Source organism: Simochromis diagramma, unplaced genomic scaffold (genome assembly GCF_900408965.1).
Source record: "Simochromis diagramma unplaced genomic scaffold, fSimDia1.1 OVJJ01000061.1, whole genome shotgun sequence".
In the NCBI taxonomy this organism is placed as follows: Eukaryota; Metazoa; Chordata; class Actinopteri; order Cichliformes; family Cichlidae; genus Simochromis; species Simochromis diagramma.
Genome location: NW_024386945.1, coordinates 2,841,702 through 2,863,203, shown reverse-complemented (window position 1 = coordinate 2,863,203; position 21,502 = coordinate 2,841,702). Strand labels below are relative to the sequence as shown.

Here is a 21,502-nt window from a genome sequence, read left to right as displayed (position 1 = left end):
GAACCATGTCAGGCCAGGACAGACCAAAGGAGAGCTCTCTGGGGTATCGGGGGTTGTTTCCATGGATGGGCAGTCTTAAAATAGAGGGGCAGTAATATTGTGAGGCAGTTGAGGGTATGAAACCAACTTGTTTGCAGCTTTTTCACCCGACCTGATAAATAATGCAAGGTCGTACAGCGCAAAGGTGGGATAGATTTAAGTACCTGAGAGAGCAGGCTAAATGTTGAAGTAAAGCGATGCTGAGAAAAAGATGTTTTGAGCATGAGAGTCGCTTACTCAGGTGGTACATTTTGTTGACTGGTGGAATAGTAGTGTGGGAGTGTGGTAAAGAGAGGGAGTCTTTGACAGAATTATTTTTGGTCCACTAAGCACTGGTGCCTCCATTTACTTGCTCTGGGTTTTCATTTTCTCTTTTTTTCTCTCATTCGCCCACCCAGAGGTGAGTCTGCTCTGGAAAGTACTTGTATTTAACTGACCCAATTCACACAAACGTTCATATTTTTTTATACTTTCTAACAGCGTGTCTACATATGTGTTAATATAATAGTCTTTGCAAGATTTACAGTTGCTGTAGAGAAGGAAAAAAAAAAATCTGGATGTGAGTGTGTTTGTGTTTACATAGTGGGATGGTGAGAGTGTCATTGTCAATAATGTTTATTCGGTTTTCTTTGTGAGCTATAAGCCTAAGCCTTTGGGAAAAGCATACATAGAAGCAAAGAGTGAGAAAGAGAGTATTAGTGAATCTTCTTCCCTCGTACCCAGTCACTAATACAATGTCTCTGTAAACAGTCTCGCACTTGCATTATTATTATTTTTGTTTTTTTAAAACAGGACTGGGCAATTAATCTAATTTTATTTTCAATTTTAATGTTGGCTCCAACAGCTACAATAAAAACAAGATAAGCTGAAAATTATTATTGATTAAAATCCGTGTACCTCATCCTGTTTGTGTTAATTATGCTGTGTAATATGTTTAAATAAATAAATAAAAATTAAAAAAGTTGCACATTCTCTGTCAGTGCCGAATGTAGCGGGGGGACTAGGTGCACATTCAGCAACTGAACCTAATACGCTAATCGCTAATAATCAAGTTTATTTTAAAGTGCACTAAATATGTAGGCTAAATAATCAAAATACAATTGAAAAGAAAATATAGTAAACAACAACCTACAATAGATGTATCCATTTCCTGACATATTTGACCAGTCACCCAACCTTATAAAATGATCGTGTTAAATGGTTGTAGTTTTTATATTGAACAAAAACACAAAAGCAAACACAAAAAACTATTTTTGCCTTAATAGAGCAGCTCTACTGTCTTGTTGCTGGTAGGCCTAGTATGTTTGTTCTTCCTTTAACAAAGTGTCTGGAGAGTAGAGGTTTTGTTCCTCACACACTCATAGACATCTCTGTATGTGAGTCTCTTTTTGGCCAAATGTTAATTTAAAAGCCCCTGGACAGTGGTGAGAGACTGTGTGATAGCGATCTGATTCAGATGAACTGCAGGCCTGCAGTGGGAAGGTCGGGTTATCTTGTGATCCCTAGTGGCAGCCTGCTAGGACACATATCACAGCATGACAGACTGCTCCTACGGGTGCACACACAAAAATGCACTCACAACACCCACACTGACACAGTAGTGAACAGAACAGCGCTGGCCTGGCCGTGCGCCGACATGCTTTATGGATGAGCATATTTGCTGAGGTCTCCCTCCACACTGCAGTGTCAGTAACCAGATGAAGACTGGCACGGCCCCCACATCCTGCCTTTCTCCTCCTACATATGGTTTTCACATATGTCCTGTTTTCAATGTTTGGATTAGTCTGCCAAGGTCAGATGTAGGTCAGCCATGGAAGGCTTAACCACTTTGAGCTTTGTTCCTTAACTGTGGTGCCTGCTGTCGTGTACCCAACTAACCCTCAAGCTTTGAAGGCAGAGCTCCAGGGATTTTGTGTGAACTTAAATCACATTTCTCTTACTTGATCATCCAGCAGTTTGACACATGGTCTTGCTCACACATTCGTACACAACAGTTTGTGCGTGCACTCGTTTTCTCACACGCCCCCCCCCCACTTTCGCTGTAGATCTTGTTTTGACAGACATATGACCTTGACTTTCCCCTCTGTGAGCCTGACAGCTCTTTGGTGCTGTCATTGTTTGAATAGACAGATGAATATTTGGGTGGGTGGAGGCATGCAAGGATGGACAGATGATAAAGCCATCAGCTTTCATGGTTGGAGGAGGGCCTAGTGACATGTGACATCACAGAAACGTCAGAAAACCCCCACTCAAGTTTAGACAACCCATGCTGCTCCTCAAGATTTGCTGTTCTGTTTATGTCTGGCCAAGGGGATCTAATGAATGACGAAGGCTAGCACTGGCCCATTTGGGTCAGATGCCTAATATAAGTCATTTAAATTCTTTTCCATTGCTTTTGCAGTAAGGTGGTCTTGGCTTAAAGTTCAAAGCTTTCCTGAGCAAATACATCATTCACTGAGGGAAAGAGAAAACCAAAACACAGCTCAAGTTTCACAAAGGTCTAATAATATCCACAAATAATTCCGCACAGTTTTTATAACCCCGTCCTACAAGGAACTTATAGAGGACTTACATTACCTCATACTATGAAAATATTATGGTTTGTTGCACAGTTGCTGGCAATTATAAAAAAGCTTTTATGTCATATTCATATTCATTCTTTCTAGTGGAAGCGATCCTCAAGGAGAATCTCCACCTCCAACTGAAACTCCAAGTAGCTAAATAATTTCAGTGTTTTTCAAAACAAAAACAAAAAAAATGAATCATGTTTGTCATTCCTGTCAATCATTTTTATCTGGTTTTCCTATTCCTGCTGTCACTGAGGTATAAATAGCAAAATCTGACCTGTTTGTGTTCTGTTTTTTGTCAGATTCGTGTTGATGGGCCTCCTCACGGTGGTGTTCAGTATGAAACGATCTCGGTTATCAAGGACGGGAGCCCTGTCCTCAGGGATATGGCCTTCTCTCTTGACCGCAACTACCTCTACGTCATGTCTGAGAGACAGGTAGGTGTTTGAAAACTGCATGCTTGAAAATATGTGACGCAAGTGTCCATACATAAGAATAGATGGTTTTAATGTGCCTTTGTCTCTGTATGCATATGTTCGAAATGTCAGGAATATTGTGCGAATGTGTGAGCTCCAGCAGGGCGCAAGATGGCCCACCTCTCAACATCAGCAATCCACCACCTACTGTTAGCTATAAATAACCGGGGTGGCACAGCAGGGGACATTGTGACAGCATTTGATAATGAAGGAGAACAATGAGGGCAGGGAAAACGAAATAGACAGACGAGGAAAAGATAAGGTACAATGAGAGTGGATGAAGGAGAAGAAGGGCAGAGACTGGCAGGTTGACTGGCTGCTTGAAGCATGGGAGAAAGAGTGATGATGGAAAAGGGACAGCTGGAGGAGTGTACGACTTAGGAGTAAAGGAAAAAAAAATGGAGACAGAGTGCAAGGTCATCTTTTCACACTTCTAATGAAGTGACACAGCACTGCAGTCTGGGTGGGCAGCAGCTGATAACCATCAATGCAACTGACATACTAAACAGGTAGAAGAAGTGCGAGGACACAAGGGTAAAAGGGGACACAAGGGCAGAGTAGAAGGGAGGAGATGCAAAGGAGGGGAAAACATGGTGTCTTGGAAAAGAGATGACAACAGGAGGAGAAGAGAAGAGGAGCAGCTGCAGGGGAGCGTGGCAGCGTAGCAGCCCTAGAGAGAGACAACGTGCAAGGCTGTCAGTGTGAGGTGATAGATTGCCATCCTCTCCTCTTATCTCTTCTTTTAACACACCCAGCTTTAGCTTATGGGTTGAATCCATGGTGGATGGATAACGTGTAAAAGAGTAATTTTGAAATGATGTCCAATTCAGAGACGGGAAAACTGAGCCGTAAATGTAGTACTACGTTATTTTTTTATCCTTCAGCACATGACTTACACTTTCTTTTTTTTAATATAAAAACAAACACTTGAAAAGTTGCACAGTTCTAGCTGCCTACCTGATGTGAGAATAACAATAAAGCCAAAGTCAGATCACTTCACCAGTAACAGCTCAGTACTTTGAGCAAAAAATATTCCAAGATTATAATTCTAGTTTATCTTTTTTTTGCTAAAGCTTGCTAAAGTCATCGCCACAAATATTCAGACATTTACACAGTTTTCACAATTTTGCCTCTGCACACTACCATTCTGGATTTTAAAAGCAATCAAGATGCGACTGGAGTGCCGGCTTTAAGCTTTAATTTAAGGAGTTAAGGAGTTTAACAAGTACTGCAATAACTATTTAGGAATTACAACAATACATAGTCCCTCAATTTAAGAGCCCCAAATTTAATTAGACAGCTAACATTATTTTAAATAGAAATATTTTGAATGAAAATCTTTTGCAATCAGCGGCTGCCTAAATTCTAGAAGCCATGCAGATCATCAAATGTTGTGCTGTTATGCCTTCACTGAAGAATATCCAGTTTCTTTCCCTTGATAAACTCTTGGATAGCTTTTGCAATATGCTTTGGCTCATCATCCATTTGCACTGTCTGATCAGTTTTGCGGTATTAAGCTGAATATGAGCTCAGAATATAGCCCTGTACACTTCAGGATTCATCCTGCTACTTCTATCAGCAGTCACATCATTAGTAAACACTCTCCCGGTTCCACTGGCAGCCATACATGCCCATGCCATAACACTGCCTCCACTATGTTTGACAGACTACGTTATGGATCGTGAGCTGTTCTTTAATTTTAACCTTTTTTAAATACTCTCCTACCATCATCCTGGTACAAGTTTGTCTTTATTTCATGTATTTAAAGGGAAAACTTTAGTCATTTTACATGCTTTTTTTTGGTGTTGCTCTGCCTTCTTTCTTTTTCAGAATGTACCAGTGTGTTGATTTGGCCCTTCCTAAAGTTTGTGCTATTTCTTTAGGGTTTCTTTTGGTTTTTCTTACTAATGGTGATGTTGTACAGTTGAATTGACACCTTGTGCTGAGATTTCTTGTGAAGAGCTACCAAATGCAAGTTCAGTGTTTAGGACTCCAGGTCTTTTATCTGGTTAATTTCTCATGATATATTAAGGGAAACGGCCAATCATGTCCAATTATTTGCAGGCCTCTGAAAATTAGGACCATATATAAAAATTTTGATAATTACTAAAGGTTAATGCAGTCCTCATGTTAAACCCCTTGAATTAAAGCTTCAAGTCTTCAGTTCAGTCCAATATTGGCAGTTTGATTTAAAATCCAGAGTGAAAATTACAATTATTGTCAAAATAATTATGGATCTAAATGTACATTGAAGGCCAAATTATACTATTTAAATTCAGTTCAATTCAGTTTTATTTATATAGCGCTACATCACAGCAGCAGTCGCCTCCAAAGCGCTTTATATTCTTAGGTAAAGACCCCACAATAATACAGTTTATCAAGCCTCTTTATAAGTATTTATATAGTATATTAATCAAAAGATATAACTGTACATCTCTATGTTTGGAGGAGGTTTGCATAGATATGTATATCTAAACAAAACATGTATATTGATATTAAATGAAATATAAAAATGTCATGCATAAACATAAGATGCAGGTATCGGACAATGAACTGATGACTCTGAAGCAATGGACTGAGCAAGTAAAGAAGAGTTTGCACTGATTCTAAAGTCTCTTTCCCATATTTACTAAATCCTTTATTCTCACTTATCCTGCAGATGAAAGAAGCTTTTGATGTTGAGCTCATAACTGCTAGTCATCTGAATGAGAGGTGATCGTGGTGAATATTATTAGTATTCAGTGTAGGGATTCTTCTGGCTTCCTCTCTAGGGGTTAGGGAGGATCGAAGGAGACAGACACGCACACACATACTGAAACATGCTCAATTGCTTCAGGGATGTTGGCATGCATGTTGAAAGACACCTCTTGATAGTCATATCGTGGCTCAAGAGTTGGGAGTTCGCCTTGTAATCAGAAGGTTGCCGGTTCGAGCTCCGGCTTGGTCAGTCTCGGTCATTGTGTCCTTGGGTAAGACACTTCACCCGTTGCCCACTGGTGGTGGCCCACGGGCCCGGTGGCGCCAGTGTCCGACAGCCTCGCCTCTGTCAGTGCGCCCCAGGGTGGCTGTGGCTACAATGTAACTTGCCATCACCAGTGTGTGGATGACTGGATGTGTAAAGCGCTTTGGGGTCCTTAGGGACTAGTAAAGCGCTATACAAATACAGGCCATTTACCATATCTGACAGTGTCTGTAGAGAGGTTGTGCATGTGACCCATATGGCCCTTTCAGTTGGAAACAGTTCAATCAGTGGCAAAGGAACGTTATGTTCATCTGCAGTAATATATATTTGGTTGCATTTTGGTATTTGCTTGTTCTAGGACATCCCCGCTCATCCTTGTGCATACAGTGGGGCAAAAAAGTATTTAGTCAGCCACCGATTGTGCAAGTTCCCCCACTTAAAATGATGACAGAGGTCAGTAATTTGCACCAGAGGTACACTTCAACTGTGAGAGACAGAATGTGGAAAAAAAAAATCCATGAATTCACATGGTAGGATTTGTAAAGAATTTATTCGTAAATTAGGGTGGAAAATAAGTATTTGGTCACCTCAAACAAGGAAAATCTCTGGCTCTCACAGACCTGTAACGTCTTCTGTAAGAAGCTTTTCTGTCCCCCACTCGTTACCTGTATGAATGGCACCTGTTTGAACTCATCATCTGTATAAAAGACACCTGTCCACAGCCTCAAACAGTCAGACTCCAAACGCCGCCATGGCCAAGACCAAAGAGCTTTCGAAGGACACCAGGAAAAGTATTGTAGACCTGCACCAGACTGGGAAGAGTGAATCTACAATAGGCAAGCAGCTTGGTGTGAAAAAATCAACTGTGGGAGCAATCATCAGAAAATGGTAAGACATACAAGACCACTGATAATCTCCCTTGATCTGGGGCTCCACGCAAGATCTCATCCCGTGGGGTCAAAATGATCATGAGAACGGTGAGCAAAGATCCCAGAACCACACTGGGGGGACCTGGTGAATGACCTGCAGAGAGCTGGGACCAAAGTAACAAAGGTCACCATCAGTAACACACTACAACGGCAGGGAATCAAATCCCGCAGTGCCAGACGTGTTCCGCTGCTGAAGCCAGTGCATGTCCAGGCCCGTCTGAAGTTTGCCAGAGAGCACATGGATGATACAGCAGAGGATTGGGAGAATGTCATGTGGTCAGATGAAACCAAAGTAGAACTTTTTGGTATAAACTCAACTCGTCGTGTTTGGAGGAAGAAGAATACTGAGTTGCATCCCAAGAACACCATACCTACTGTGAAGCATGGGGGTGGAAACATCATGCTATGGGGCTGTTTTTCTGCCAAGGGGACAGGACGACTGATCCGTGTTAAGGACAGAATGAATGGGGCCATGTATCGTGAGATTTTGAGCCAAAACCTCCTTCCATCAGTGTGAACTTTGAAGATGAAACGAGGCTGGGTCTTCCAACATGACAATGATCCAAAACACACCGCCCGGGCAACAAAGGAGTGGCTCCGTAAGAAGCATTTGAAAGTCCTGGAGTGGCCTAGCCAGTCTCCAGACCTCAACCCCATAGAAAATCTGTGGCGGGAGTTGAAAGTCCGTGTTGCTCGGCGACAGCCCCAAAACATCACTGCTCTCGAGAAGATCTGCATGGAGGAATGGGCCAAAATACCAGCTACTGTGTGTGCAAACCTGGTAAAGACCTATAGTAAACGTTTGACCTCTGTTATTGCCAACAAAGGTTATGTTACAAAGTATTGAGTTGTATTTTTGTTATTGACCAAATACTTATTTTCCACCCTGATTTACGAATAAATTCTTTACAAATCCTACCATGTGGATTCATGGATTTTTTTTTTTTTCACATTCTGTCTCTCACAGTTGAAGTGTACCTCTGGTGCAAATTACTGACCTCTGTCATCATTTTAGGTGGGGGAACTTGCACAATCGGTGGCTGACTAAATACTTTTTTGCCCCACTGTATATGGAAAGTAAAAAAACACTGAGATCAGCAACAAGAACAGAGCTGATACCAATGACAATAAATATGACCATTAAGTCATATACCATGTAAAGGAGTTTTTTTGAAAGTGGGTTGCAAAGCAGCTTGCAGGTGTGCAGCAACTCTGGACAGGCTAAAGCAGCTTGAGTGGCATGTCTTATATGGGAAATACCAGCTGAATGCATAGACTGGTATCGACTTAGCCATGAGCTCATTTTTCACAGCAGTGTACTGTGCTCAAAATTATCCTTATTTTTTTGGTATGTGTTAGGTAAAACAACACATTTTTTCGTATGAAGACCTTTCTTGCAAAGCTGTGATCCAAATATATTTTTGAGTTTTCCGGAGTATGCCTGGAATTCAAATTTGCATGTATTTTGTCTTGCCCAGTTTGACCTTTATCTCATCATAAGCTTAAATGTCACCTCGAGCTACACTTGTAGTCACACATCCAGGACATCACGAGCTATATCTTGTCTAAGCTCTACTTGTTCCCATGTGTCTGACTAATGCCATCTAAGGCCAAGCACATGGCGATGGGAGACGGCAGGAACAAAGGAGGGATGATATCAAACGGAAACCAAGGCAGATTTGGCTCCAGTTGCATTTCCTACTCTGAATAACAAAGAAGTCCTCTGTGTTTGGCACAGTGGGAAATAGAGGGAACAGAGAGAGCAAGAGAGAGACAGACATTAAGGGGGAGACGGACAGAAATTGGGAGAGCAAGAGTAAAATTTGCTCAGCAAGGCCATGCTCCAGAATTCTCTCCCTCTCTCTCTCCTGTCCTCACACCCTCACACACAACACTCTGTGTTGTGGCTAAGAATTGTGGGATGTGCAACGCCTCTGTGAATACAAACATGCAGACAGGCACCCACGGGGATGCACACACAGTCACACAAACAAAACACATGCTTCCCTTAGTATTCATTTACATACGTTTAGTCACAATGCACTGGTTCTCCTTATCATTTGTACACTCTTATAAAAACACTGGAACTGCACATACATGAAAACACCAATCTCTCAATATTGTAATGGCAAGTCCATAAGGCTCATGGAGACTTCATTACCTATAGCCTATTGCATGTGGATCTTCAGTCTGACTTGCACACAACCTTCCCTGTGTAATATTTTAGCAAACTTTTTCTTTTCTCTTGTTTCATTTGTTTCTTCCTCACATTCTCACACAAGACACCATCACTGACTCACCTCCAAACATCCAAACATATTTAATAGCTCACTTTTTCATATTTGATCCATCGTCCTGCCATGTTAAACTGTGCTTTTGTTTTGTAGATGCAATGACAATAGCATTCACCATTTTAATGATGTGGTGAGATTGGCCCAATGCGAGGCAGTGCAGTGGAACTGATGAAAAGACCTGGCTCACTGGCTTTCTCTACTCCCTGAGCTGTGTGTGTGTGTGTGTGTGTGTGTGTGTGTGTGTGTGTGTGTGTGTGTTTGCCCTCCTGTAGGGGTATTGTATCATTACTGACAGTCCTGAAATACATAACAGCAGGTTTTCATCTCAAGATTTATCTGTGTATATGCACTATGGTGCCTCTTTTGAATAATCACAAGACATGCTGGTTTAATCAGATAAAATCGTTTAATTTTATTAGGACTGACTTTGAAGTTTGTGCATTACAAATGTCCTTGTGTATCCCGTGATTCGGCAGATCCGTTGTATGGATTTCTGCCAGATCACATGTTTGAGTCATGTTATGCGAATTGTCTGCGCAACTGTTTCTATATTTATACCAATAATCCAAAAATTTGGGGTTTCTGCCGTCATTGCTGTTTTGGGAGATTCGAGTGAGCTGCTGCCTAGACAGTCTTTTCCGTCTCGATGCGTCATATGTCTTACATTCCTGCAGCACCTCTGCATAAATTGTATCAAAAGCGTTAGGCTTCGAAGTGAGTACCACATCTTCCTCTACATTTACAAAGCACACATGGTTATGCACCACGTATTATCTTCAAAGGTTATTCTTTAATATTAATATTTGCAGCCACTTTACATGCATCAAAAAATACTCCAGTGTTATAACAGCCTCTCCAGATTCTGTAATAAGATTGATAAAGTATTCATGTACAGTATGACTGGCAGCTGCAGTAGAGCTAAGCCACTGGTTTTGGAAATTCAGTATCTGCCATCTGGCTAATCCTCATAGTTGTTGTTATTGTTATTATTATTCATATTTTTATTATTATTTAATGAGGCAGCACAATGGCTTAGCTGACCTAATATCTTCATTCCAGAAGAGCTGCAATGGAGCTCAGACCATGAAACACTGTCCCCTCTTGTTTTCACCTTTACAACAGATAGAATCGTAGGCAGAGGATTTTTTTATGGCTAAAATGAATTATTAAACATATTGGAAGCCAGTGTATAGAGACTTAAACATGTGTAAGGTGGTCACTTTGTTGGCTTTTAAGTAAAAAAAAAAAAAAATTACTTATGGATTTTTGATGATAGACAAACTGTGGATATTATCAAGAGAATTGGCTGCCATTCAGCATCGCATGTAGCGCTTCATGTAAGATGCATTTTCATTACTGCAGACATTCTGCCTGGTTTTCATCAGGGGTGGCACCTGGGCAAAGCATGCAGGTGGCAGGGCACATGAGAGAATCTCCAGAGAGTTAAATACTCTCTGGAGTTCTCACATGGTTCAGCCAGATATCATATGGACTTTGTACTGGGGAGCCGACAGGGTAAAGACCCTTTTATGCCTGATTCAACTGATTCATTTGCATTCTAACGTGCACCTCCTGTGGGTGATGTCTAGAAAGGTTCAAGGCTTCAGTATATGTGTGGAAAGAGCTTTTCTCTGTCTTTCTGTCATTACTAACGTCTCCTTTTTTCCAGTATACTTCCAGAGTTTCTTTTATCAGGCTTTGTTTTCTTGAGAATGCAAACACACCCCTTTCTTCTTTTCTTTTTTTTTTAACCACAGAGGGCAGGTTTGTGTTTGAGTATGTACGTGTGTAGTTTTTGTGTAGTGTGCTGCTTTTGAGGAGTTTAGACATATGGGAGAACATTCAAGCACACATGCCACTGTGGCCCACAGAAGACCCGAAGCAGCCTTTGTTTCTTTTTGTTGTTAGTTTATCAACAGAATGCAGCATACTGGGATAAATGGTGACAGCTACTCCAGTACTGATGGGGTCTTATAGGGCCTAGATTATCAACATTTGTATGACTCCCTTTCATGTCTTTTGTGGTGTTTTGTGCTGCTCTGTCTGTTGGCACTCGGGGCAAGCACTCATCACACATGGTTGAGAATCAGTGACTGTATTATTTCAGTTGCTTTGGTCAGCAGCCAGGCTATAATGTATTATTCATGGGGAATAATCAAGATTTATCATCTGAAAGGGTTTTGAAGTGATACCTGTGGCGTGGCTTTAGTTCTGTCTGAAAAAAGGTTTTTGAAAATACCGTTTTTTTTTAATTTAAAAAAAAGGAAACTCAGAGAAATCCTCACACAAAAAACTGAAGTGGTTACTTTTTTATCTTGCTGTAATTAATCCCAAGAAAGGAGGCAGGTGTTGACTTTGTAATGGAGCTCAATGGTTTTTGTAATGTTTTATGGCTATGGTGTACAATGGTGCATAATAGACCTTAAAAGACTTAGTGTTTCCAGTGAAATAGTGTCCCTCTAATTGCTAGCTCTTTATAAGGATAAGTGTGAAATTCCTGCTAGCATGACCAACTGAGGGATACTGAGCTGGCTTGTAAAACAGACTCGTCTTTCATGGACAGACACACAGTCCTCCCCCTATAGAGGCGTTCAGCCATGTGCTGCTGTCACTCTCCAATACACTCTTGGCTCTTTAGCAAACATTAAACCCCCTCAGCCTCCAATCCTTGTATTCCATCCTTCCTCCCTTAGCCAGCTTCATATATGGAACAGCAACATTACAGCTCACAGATTATCAAAAAGAAAAGAAGACCTCTTTTCCAGGCCTGGCAATTTCCTCCAGGTACTCAGCTGTGAAATTTGAAATCCATGCATGAATTCTTTCTTTTTTTAAACCTTTTTTTTGTAGGAGGTCTGCTCGCAACCTGTTCTAACACCAACCTCCCCCATTTCCTCCCCCCTAGATTTTTCTGTTTCCCCTACTTCCCTTGAACCTTTGTTTGGCTGGTGTGGTTAGATTAGGTGGAAATGGGTTCAGTGGTTATAACGACAGGAGTAAATAGGATTCATTCACTTCTCATCCAAGCTGAGATTAGCTGACATGCTACTGGCTCATTATTAAAGAAGACTTCGGTGCTTGTAGCACACACGTGTGACATGGAACACATTGTAGCTAATAACAAGCAATCCGCGTTTGCTCTACTATAGATCTAGCTTCTGCAAATTTAGAGAAAGCGACTAGCAGCGATTTTGCCAGAAAGCCTTTTGTTTCCTAGATTTGTTGTGTCTCGCTTTTTGCAGACTCAAACACATATATTAAAAATTATTCATGAAAAAATATATATATTTTATGAAACACGGCAGCGAATGCTTCTAGCCCAGCTCTACGCGCTCTTTGTTTCCCTAAGTCTCTACAACACAGGTGGTGAGTACAAAGAGCGCATGCGATAATAAATCTTGAAATAAACCAGCATTATCATTTAGGTACATATCTGGACTTTCCTGTTGGGTTTTTTTGTTTTTCGTGACTTGGTGAGAGTGAGTGGGTGTGTGTTTGTATGTTTCCCCAAATGTTCTCGTCAGGAAGCAAAAGTTCAAACCAAAAAATGAATACAGACCAAAAGCGACATGAGATTAGCACTTTACTGAGCTTCTTTCCACACCATCTTTCTCCCTTCTCATTTTGTCAGGAGGGGGTAACAAAAAGGGATTCTGGCATCTACCTCAGCAAGTGCTGCCTTGCACATGGTCCCTTGACCCCGTGTTTGCCCCAGGGCAGTCTAGCTAGCACACAGCTGCACGAAGATGATTGAGGCGTTTGACTCTTGACCCTTAAATCTGTTGGGTTTTTTTCCCCTCACCAATCTGTCTATCTATGACTTTCAGATAAAGAGTCCCAATAACTTAACCGTATACCATTACAGCACAGAGGACAATGATGAAGTTGCTTTTGGGAATATAAATCTGCTGTTGTGCTGAATTCAGTTATCATTGCTATAAAGTTCTGCAGCCATCTCACTCCCCGAGTCTTTCCTCAGTCCCATTTGAACACAGTTCACTTTCAGAAAGCAGAATGCTGAATATTTTCCTCTGCTACCCCTGAATGTGCAACTCATTTCCAAATCCCACAGACTGTAAGAATAGATTTCCCTCAAATGTTCCTGAATGTTGCCTAATTCCCAAGTTGTATGTAACTGGCTATTGAGCTGCATGAATATAAGTTGTTTTTTTAGGATCTATTGTACCCAACATGACTTCAACTGAGATTAAATGACTGTTTTCTATAAACAACTGACAAAAAACAACAGGTCCTTTATATGTTTGACAACAATGAAGAAGATGGGCATGAACAAATGGTTTCTAAACTGTCATGTCATGGGCCATCATATAGACTACATATCTACATTTGATCACACCCTTAAGGATGATGAGGGCGGATTTAGCTTACAGGTGTCTGTTTTTCACCAGACATGTCTGGGACGTCGTGCTGTCAGTCAGACAACAGACATTGGCCTTGATGGATTGGCCACCATGTTTTATCTGGGATGTAAGCACAACAGCGGGGTCAGTTTGGCAGCCATTGGAGTGAGGGCCAGCAAATTAATCGCATGACTGCTTACTTACCCAGGTGCTCCATGGTTTGAACAGGGGCCTGGAGCTGTAGCTTAGAAGCTTGAGCTTAGATTTTTAGCTGCTTCCCTGACAGCTTCACTTGATATTGACACCTGGACAAATTAGGATAAATTCCCCTGTCAATACAGACATCCAATGTTATTGATGATGCCATTTAGCTTTTCATTCTGAAGAAACTAGTTTCAACACTGTCTCTCCACTTGTCAAACTCCCTCGATCAGAAGCTTTGTTGTGTATCCATATATGTGTCTGTTGCATGCATGTGTTGATTTCGTTTCCTTTTAAAATAATCTGACCACAAGTTATTAGATTTAGTTATAGCTGCCTTAAATTAGCACTTTCGCTACCTTTCTTGCACGTTTATTATTTATCATGTGCATTCGTTTGCACATTAATCATAATTACTGAGTGTCACTGTAAACCAGGCTGATTTTCACCTGCTATCCTGTGATCGAGACTGTAAAAACCAATTAAGTCATTTAATTGGAGCCTGACTGGCACATAGCTGTATTGGGCTCTATATTGGGATCTGCCTATATTTTGACTGATGTGAACTTTAATATTACAGAACCTAATGCAGAAAAAGATACTTGGGACCAATTTAGACGTAGTTTCTGCAGTGGCTGCAGCACATAGAACAGACCAGGCATGATGGTTGACCAGACAGTGCTGAGTCAAGTGGAAATTTTAATTTAAGCTACTATTGAAATAGATAAGTACATGTGATGAGTTGTTATCTTCATGACACTGCAAGTAAAAAGAAAGTGTTTTGGCTTAAACTACCTTTTCAAAGAATATTTGATGTTCCCCTATTTCATTTCCCCTTTTCTAAACGTCACATGCATGAGTGTTGACACACATTCACATGTTTGGTTTAATAGACATTTCTTTCATTGTTTAATCTGTATGCAATGTTATTAAATTTTTTGGTGAAAGCTTGTATGAGGTCTAAGGGTTGACTGACTGCATCAGACTGAAGAGACGCCTAGGGCTGGGCCATATCATACCGTTCACGGTAATACCGGTATAATGTTGGGCAACGATAAGAAAATGAAATATCGCAATAGAATCAATAGAATATGGGTAAAACGTGCACACGCAGTGCCTTTGTTTTCATGCAAACATGGCGGAAAAAGCATGGCGGCGACTGAGAAAGGCGAAAGCGGATCGTTGAATGAAACGGATGAACCAGAATTGGTTTGTAAAAATGCTGCAACTTCAGTGGTGTGGAACTGGTTTAGCTTTCGTCCGTCAGCTACACAACAAAGCACTATTTTTGGTAGAGCATGCTAGCGGGCCGTCGTTATTACCGTGTTTTTTGGAAAATACGGCACACTTAAAATCAATCCTCTGATTTTTCTGAAAATCGACAGTGCCCCTTATAATCGCGTGCGCCTTATGTATGAATTCTGGTTGTGTTTACTGACCTCGAAACGATTTTATGTGGTACACGGCGCTCAAAAATCTGTCAAATGTTTTAGTACGACTTTGCTAAGCTGCGAAGCCACGTCACTTGATTAATATTTCCGTATTGTGTGTGTATAACCTGTTTTTAAGTTTTGTGGGTATTATACATGGTTATGCTGAGGATATGTCGGCCAGTTTCCACTGGAAATGCCTTTTGGTTAAACTGTCAGCGAGGAATTTGCATTTGCACTGTAAAATTTTTATATAACTTTAATGCACATAAAAAACAGCTGCTTGTTTGAGTGAAAATACATTGATGTTTTTTTGTTTTTGTTTTTTTGCACTAATAAAGTTGTGGAGTTGTAAAGTATTTTGTCTAGTGTCAGTTATATCGTTATCGCAAATTTTCTAATGTATATCGTGATAAATATTTTTGGTCATATCGCCCTGCTCTAGAGACACAGTTACATAAGTCAGCTATTTCTTTCTCATTATGACTTTTTATGTTCGTCACCCTTTTTACTATGATCTAGAGATGTTTTACATGTCTGAATGTCAAGCCATGTTTTCTCCGTTTGCACTAGCCCACCTAACAAAGGCACCTCATTTGCATTAGTCCCTGAGCAGGCATTGTTAATTGACTTAAGCTAGGATTAGTGTTAATCAGGTTTTGTGCCCTGGAACCATTGGCCAATCCTAACCTCATTATTTGATAGCAGCACACGTCCTGTCAGCCCCCATCAAGCTGTTAATTAATAGAAGCCCGTGCACACCAGTGCACCCCAGCCTGCACTCCCTCTCATTTTCCCCTCTCCCACCCTCACATCTTAGCTCCTGCTGTGTCAGTGGAGGTCAGTATAAAGAAATATACAGTACCGTGTAGCTTGATCTCTGTTTAAGGTGAAATAGGTGAAATGCTCTGCAAATGAGTACATTTCTAGACACATGTGCATGTCAGGGCTGTGTATTGCTTTGTGATCATGCATGTCTGCACATCTCTCAGTGCCAGTTTAAACCTCGTGGCTGTCTCCCACCCCAACTCCTCTGCTGGCGACATTCACCGGCCCTGTGACATAATATGAGGTAATAAGGGTACCTCATCCTTAGAGACTCTGACATCGCTGCTTCTGCTTCTCTGCAGTCGACTGCTGCTTCCATAAAGTAGCCCCAGACCAAAACATTTTTTTAAAAAAACAGTTGAACCTGTTCTCTATGTGTAGAATCTGTACTTACACTTTGGTGCTGATTGTGAGGAAATCTTGCAAAATTTTCCAAAATACAAACACATATTTGAGTAGGAGAGTAAATTAGTGTTTTACAAAGGAAGCTAATTACAAATATTTAGAAATAAACATTCAAAAGATGAGGCCAGTCGAAGGCAGAAAGTCCTCACTAAAGGTAACCTTGAGTAGCACACTTATTCTTGAGCTTGTTGAAAGCCACTTATCATTTATACAAATACTGTTTATCTCTGATTAACCTCCTATTTCAGTCCTAAGTTGCTTCTGTTTCTTTGTTGCTTCTGTTTCTTTTTGCCTCACTGTGCTTCCATTTCAGAGGATCCACCTTTTTGAATTTGTGTCTGGGGATTTTTGTTTTTTAACTCATGAGTGCATATGTGCCTGCACACTTTGTCACTTTGGAGAATGTGAGCCAAAGTAACAGTCCAGCACCAATCCTGCCAGAATAATCAGCTCTGTAATTAAGAGCTGTGAGTATGTCAACTGTCTTCATACAACCCCCCCCACCCTTTCTGTCTCTTTCACTCTCACTGTCTGACTGCCTCTATAATGGCACAGCATTTGTCTGTTTCCTCCCTGCGCCTATGCAGAATGCTCATGACATTTATTGTGAAACTAATGGCAGTGCTTCAGTCCTCCTAATTGTAGGCTTTAATTGCAATAATTATTTACAAGCCTAATTAGAGCCTAGAGAGTGTCAGGGAGAAACAGGAGTGTCAGTTGAAGGAATCACAACAGGGTTTGTCAGGAACCAGGCAAAGAGTAAAGTGAATGTGGTTGCATTGTTTGGTCTATAATTGGGGAAGGCAATGTCTGGAAGTCTTGCGTACTCCTGCATTTTCGCATTTTTTGTTTGTTTTTTTAACATCTCTTGGTTGCCTTTTTTCTTAGTATTCTCAAGGTGTAGTGTATTGTACATGGTTTTTGAAAGTGAGCCCACAGATGACTGGAAAACAGCAGGCTGTCCCCTGCACTGTTTTAAAGGTGCTTATATAGAGGTCTCCGGCTGACTCTGTAGACTGAGCTTTATTACTTGAGGAAGGGAGATACTTTTTTTTTTTTTTTTTTTTTTTTTCTCTCAACACTGCCAGCTGCTTTGTAAGGGGTGAAGAAGTGTGTATGTGCACACATGTGAATGCATTTACATTCATTTGTCAATGAGTACATGTGTTGCTGTTTGGGTTAAGTTAATTTACCACAGTTTGGTGTAGTAGCTCAGGAGATCCTTTGTGTGTGTGTCTTTTACTGAGTGATGTGGCCATGCTGCCAGGCCTGCAATATGCTCTTTGTCTGTCCTTCACAAGGCCAGTCTTAGTAAACAGGCTACAGCAGGAGAGTGTCTTTTTTTTTTGATGGGTTAGCCATGGCAGCTCAACCCTTTCTTCTCTTTCTTTCCTTCTGTTTGCTAAGGTTGTGTAACACATTCTCAAATTTTTCCTTCTTCATTCCTCCTTTTCTCTTCTCCTTTTTTTCCCTCTCCTGTCAGAACAGCGTCCGATGGGAGAACTCAATCCCACACTGCCATTCTCCTAACCCCTGCGGCTCACTTTGACAAAACTGTCAGCCTGAGCACCAGTGATGGATGTAGTATTGTACAGTGTGGGTTTACGTTGGGATATGTGTATTTATGTGTGACAGTTAGGGTGTTTTGTGACGTTAAAAGAAGACTGGTACCCTATTTCAGACTTTTATTGGACAGAAGAACAGCACTATATGCATGAAAATCAGTAAATATACCATAAAACTTACAAATGTGTGCTATTTTTATTTACTCGTATTCATCTTTAAATCCACCTTGAAGACTTTAGATTTAGATGGGTGGGCCTGGAAATGGGAATAGTAAATTATACCCCTCACATAAGAACTTATGTAGCAAATATTAAAGAAATAACTTTCTGTAACACGCACATCTTAATATACACAAAAACAGATGACTATTTATCTCTGACTGCTCAGACATGTGCAGACATACATTTTGTTAAAGAAGGTAGATGAATGTGCAGGGAAGGGTTCCCTATCTGTAAGGCAATATTTGAGGAGAAATATTAGAAAGAGAACAGGCAAGATAAGACTAGTGATTTAAACAGTACGCCTGCTGACAGCCTGTTGAAATATTACTCTTTTTGGTGACTTGTAAATCGGATATTTGTAGCCAGAAAGATCACATAGTGGTAAAAGATAAGGTCATATAGTGGCAGTCGTAGGGGATTTTGAGTAGAGGAAAAAAAAGTACTACAACTAAAATTGGTAACTAAATCGAATCGCAAATTTTGTTACCTTACACACTGAATTTAGGCGGCACCCAGAGCTGTTTAAACTTTATATGTGTAACCCAAAACACTATACCTCGGAGGCAAAACGTTTATTTATTCCACACTTTCCAAAAGCAGCTGGGGAGCAGTTAATTTGGTTGCACAGAAGCAGCTGTCTAAGAATCGAGGGATGGGAGGGAGAAGGAGACAGAGGGTAGAGAGAGAAGAAAGACGAAGAGAGTGAGACACAAAAGCAGTTTGGTCTCATTATGTTGATTTTTTTTTCTTTCTTTCCTCTTCTGCCAAACAAAAACACCCAGGCACTTTCAGACGCACCAACGAAGATCACTCACTGCTTTCTTTCTCCTTCGCACCACAGAGTTTCTTTATAGGCAAAGCTGATGATTTTCACTCAACTGCAGACACATCTTTCGCCCGAAACCTTTGTGTCTGTATTTTCCTTATAGACTCAAATTGAATTCAATCACAAGCACTATTATAGGTCCTAAGAAAGTCTTCCAGCCTCAATAATACTTCAACATATGAACTCCAGCTGAGGAGTGTTTTAGCGTGCGTTTTACAAATGCAAATAAATACACAATCCATATGTGCTTGCATGCATCTAGATAAAGATACCTATACGACAAAGCTATACACACACACGCATACACAAACATCGGCTGGGGTTGCTATTCTTTACCACCTGAGCCTAGTTATCAATGCCTCCCACCCTAACATTAATTTGGGTACAAACGCACACAGACCCACATGCACAGAAGCTTACCCTTGTGCACAAGCAACAGCCCAGAGAGCAGTGGGGTGTAACCAAACCCTTCATTTGTATGTACATCATGTACACTGGGAGAAATGCTGAGACAAAGAGAACAAACATGCTCACATGCATGCACGCATACACACACACACACACTCTTGCACACAGAGGCACACACACACACACACACAATCTAACACACTCAGACATGCACTGTGGAGTACCTCTGTGGATCAGAATTCATTTCTGTCTGCTTTTTCCCCTCCAAATCAATACCCCCGTCGGTCGACAGACAGCCGTAAGTGTGCCAAGGAGGCTCTCTTGCCTTCACACCCTCCCCATATGCGCACACATGCACACACACACATACACAGACACACTCATGGTTGTTGATGTGTGATGGCCTCTGCTGCTTCCTTATTAACTCCTCACATGCTGACTGAAGCATACACCTCATTACTGGCTGCATTGACAATCTGGCACCCTACTGAGAGGCACTCACACAAGTTGGACTTGGACAGACAGGCCAGAGATGGATCGAAAGACAAAGAGGTACAGTGAAGCGACCAATATAAAATAAATGTGACATAGATGAGCAGTCCAGACAGGTGGGTAAAAATAACGCAAAGCAGGTATTGAAAGGCAAGAAATTGCATTAATAATGGCTGAAGCTTTGCAAAAAGACATTGTGACTTTTAATCATTAAGCCTGACCTGGAAAGATGCAAGAGTAGGATTAAATGTAGGATTTACAAAAAAACATTTGTTAATGTTGATGTAAGTATCACTCATAGAAAGACGTTTATTATATATGCATTACTTTCCTCTCAGCTGCAGGTTAAGTACACTTGATCTGAATCTTTCACATCAACCTTTTTACCTGAATTAACTAAAGTTTTTCTAATACACTGGTAATTTCATATCATATTATTACTTCACTTGACTGCTGTTCCAGATAACCTATACTGTTAGTATCAGTGAAGACTCACTGTTTCTTAGTGGTTAGTGGCTTAGTGTTGCCATTTATGAATACAGTTTGTCAAAAATGTGCTTTCTAAGTGCAAACCCTCTAATTAACAGGCTTCATTTACAATATAATGCAGAAAAACTTAATTCCTCATGATATGATACGGATATACAGAATAACAAGAGACAAACATATATCATTTCAGCATGCAATGAAGTACCAAAAAGACACATTTATGTAAGTCTTCGAATTGATAAATTATGGTTAAATCTAATTTCAGTATGCAAGAACAGGATGTGTCATCACTCTAAGTCAGAGTGTCATATCTGTCTTTGCATGAGTACACACGCTCACACATGCACACTCAAAAATATTCTTTGGCGCTTTCACAGCTCCCTGTGCCCATTTCTTAAATGTCAGTGTGGGCCTTTAAACCAGTTGCCAGTGAGCAAGCATAGTAGAGGGGGGCTGAGAGTTCAAAGTGGTCAGGCAGCATGGATGTAATTTCCTCCTTTTAGCCTCCTGACTGAATTACTGAGCAAAGAGGCCACCTCGACTGGGAGCTGCAAAGGAGAGGGAACACTGGAGCGTGGAAGAGTGTGTTCAAGACAGGGAAAAACATAAGGGAGGAGATGAGAAGATAAGTGGAAAAAAGACAGTAAAGGGTCAGGAAAAGAGCAAGGGACTTTAACATAATATCACCAATATCCGTCCTAACATCTTTATCTTGTGTAAAAAGGTGCAAATGATACGTGGAAAGAAGTAACAGCCATGCTGGTATCATTTGCAATGCTTAAGATTCGAGTGATCAAGTGAAGTTGTTAAGTCATGCACAAGTAAATAAACATATTTTTCCCTTGCTAGTGTTTTGCTAAGATTATTAACAGGCACACAATCAGATTTCTGTCAATGCTTTAGTTTTTCAGTGCAAGTCAACAGTGCTGAGGGCATGAAAGCTGTTAACATTGAGAGCTTCAGTGATCTACAATATATGCAAAGCCACAGTTGAGGTACAAATAAACA

General features: G+C 40.8%; 1 protein-coding gene across 6 annotated transcripts in view; it reads left to right on the top strand.

Moving 5' to 3' along the window:
- plxna2 (plexin A2) overlaps nucleotides 1-21,502 on the top strand; it is a 159,480-nt gene that overhangs the window by 63,642 nt on the left and 74,336 nt on the right. For 5 of the 6 annotated variants that reach the window (XM_040038137.1, XM_040038135.1, XM_040038136.1 and 2 more), the window contains one exon: nucleotides 2,909-3,043. In XM_040038137.1, coding sequence (XP_039894071.1) covers nucleotides 2,909-3,043 — 135 coding nt within the window. Of the gene's footprint in view, nucleotides 1-2,908; nucleotides 3,044-3,154; nucleotides 6,062-21,502 lie in introns of those variants that run through there. The other variant, XM_040038140.1, reaches the window with a different exon arrangement.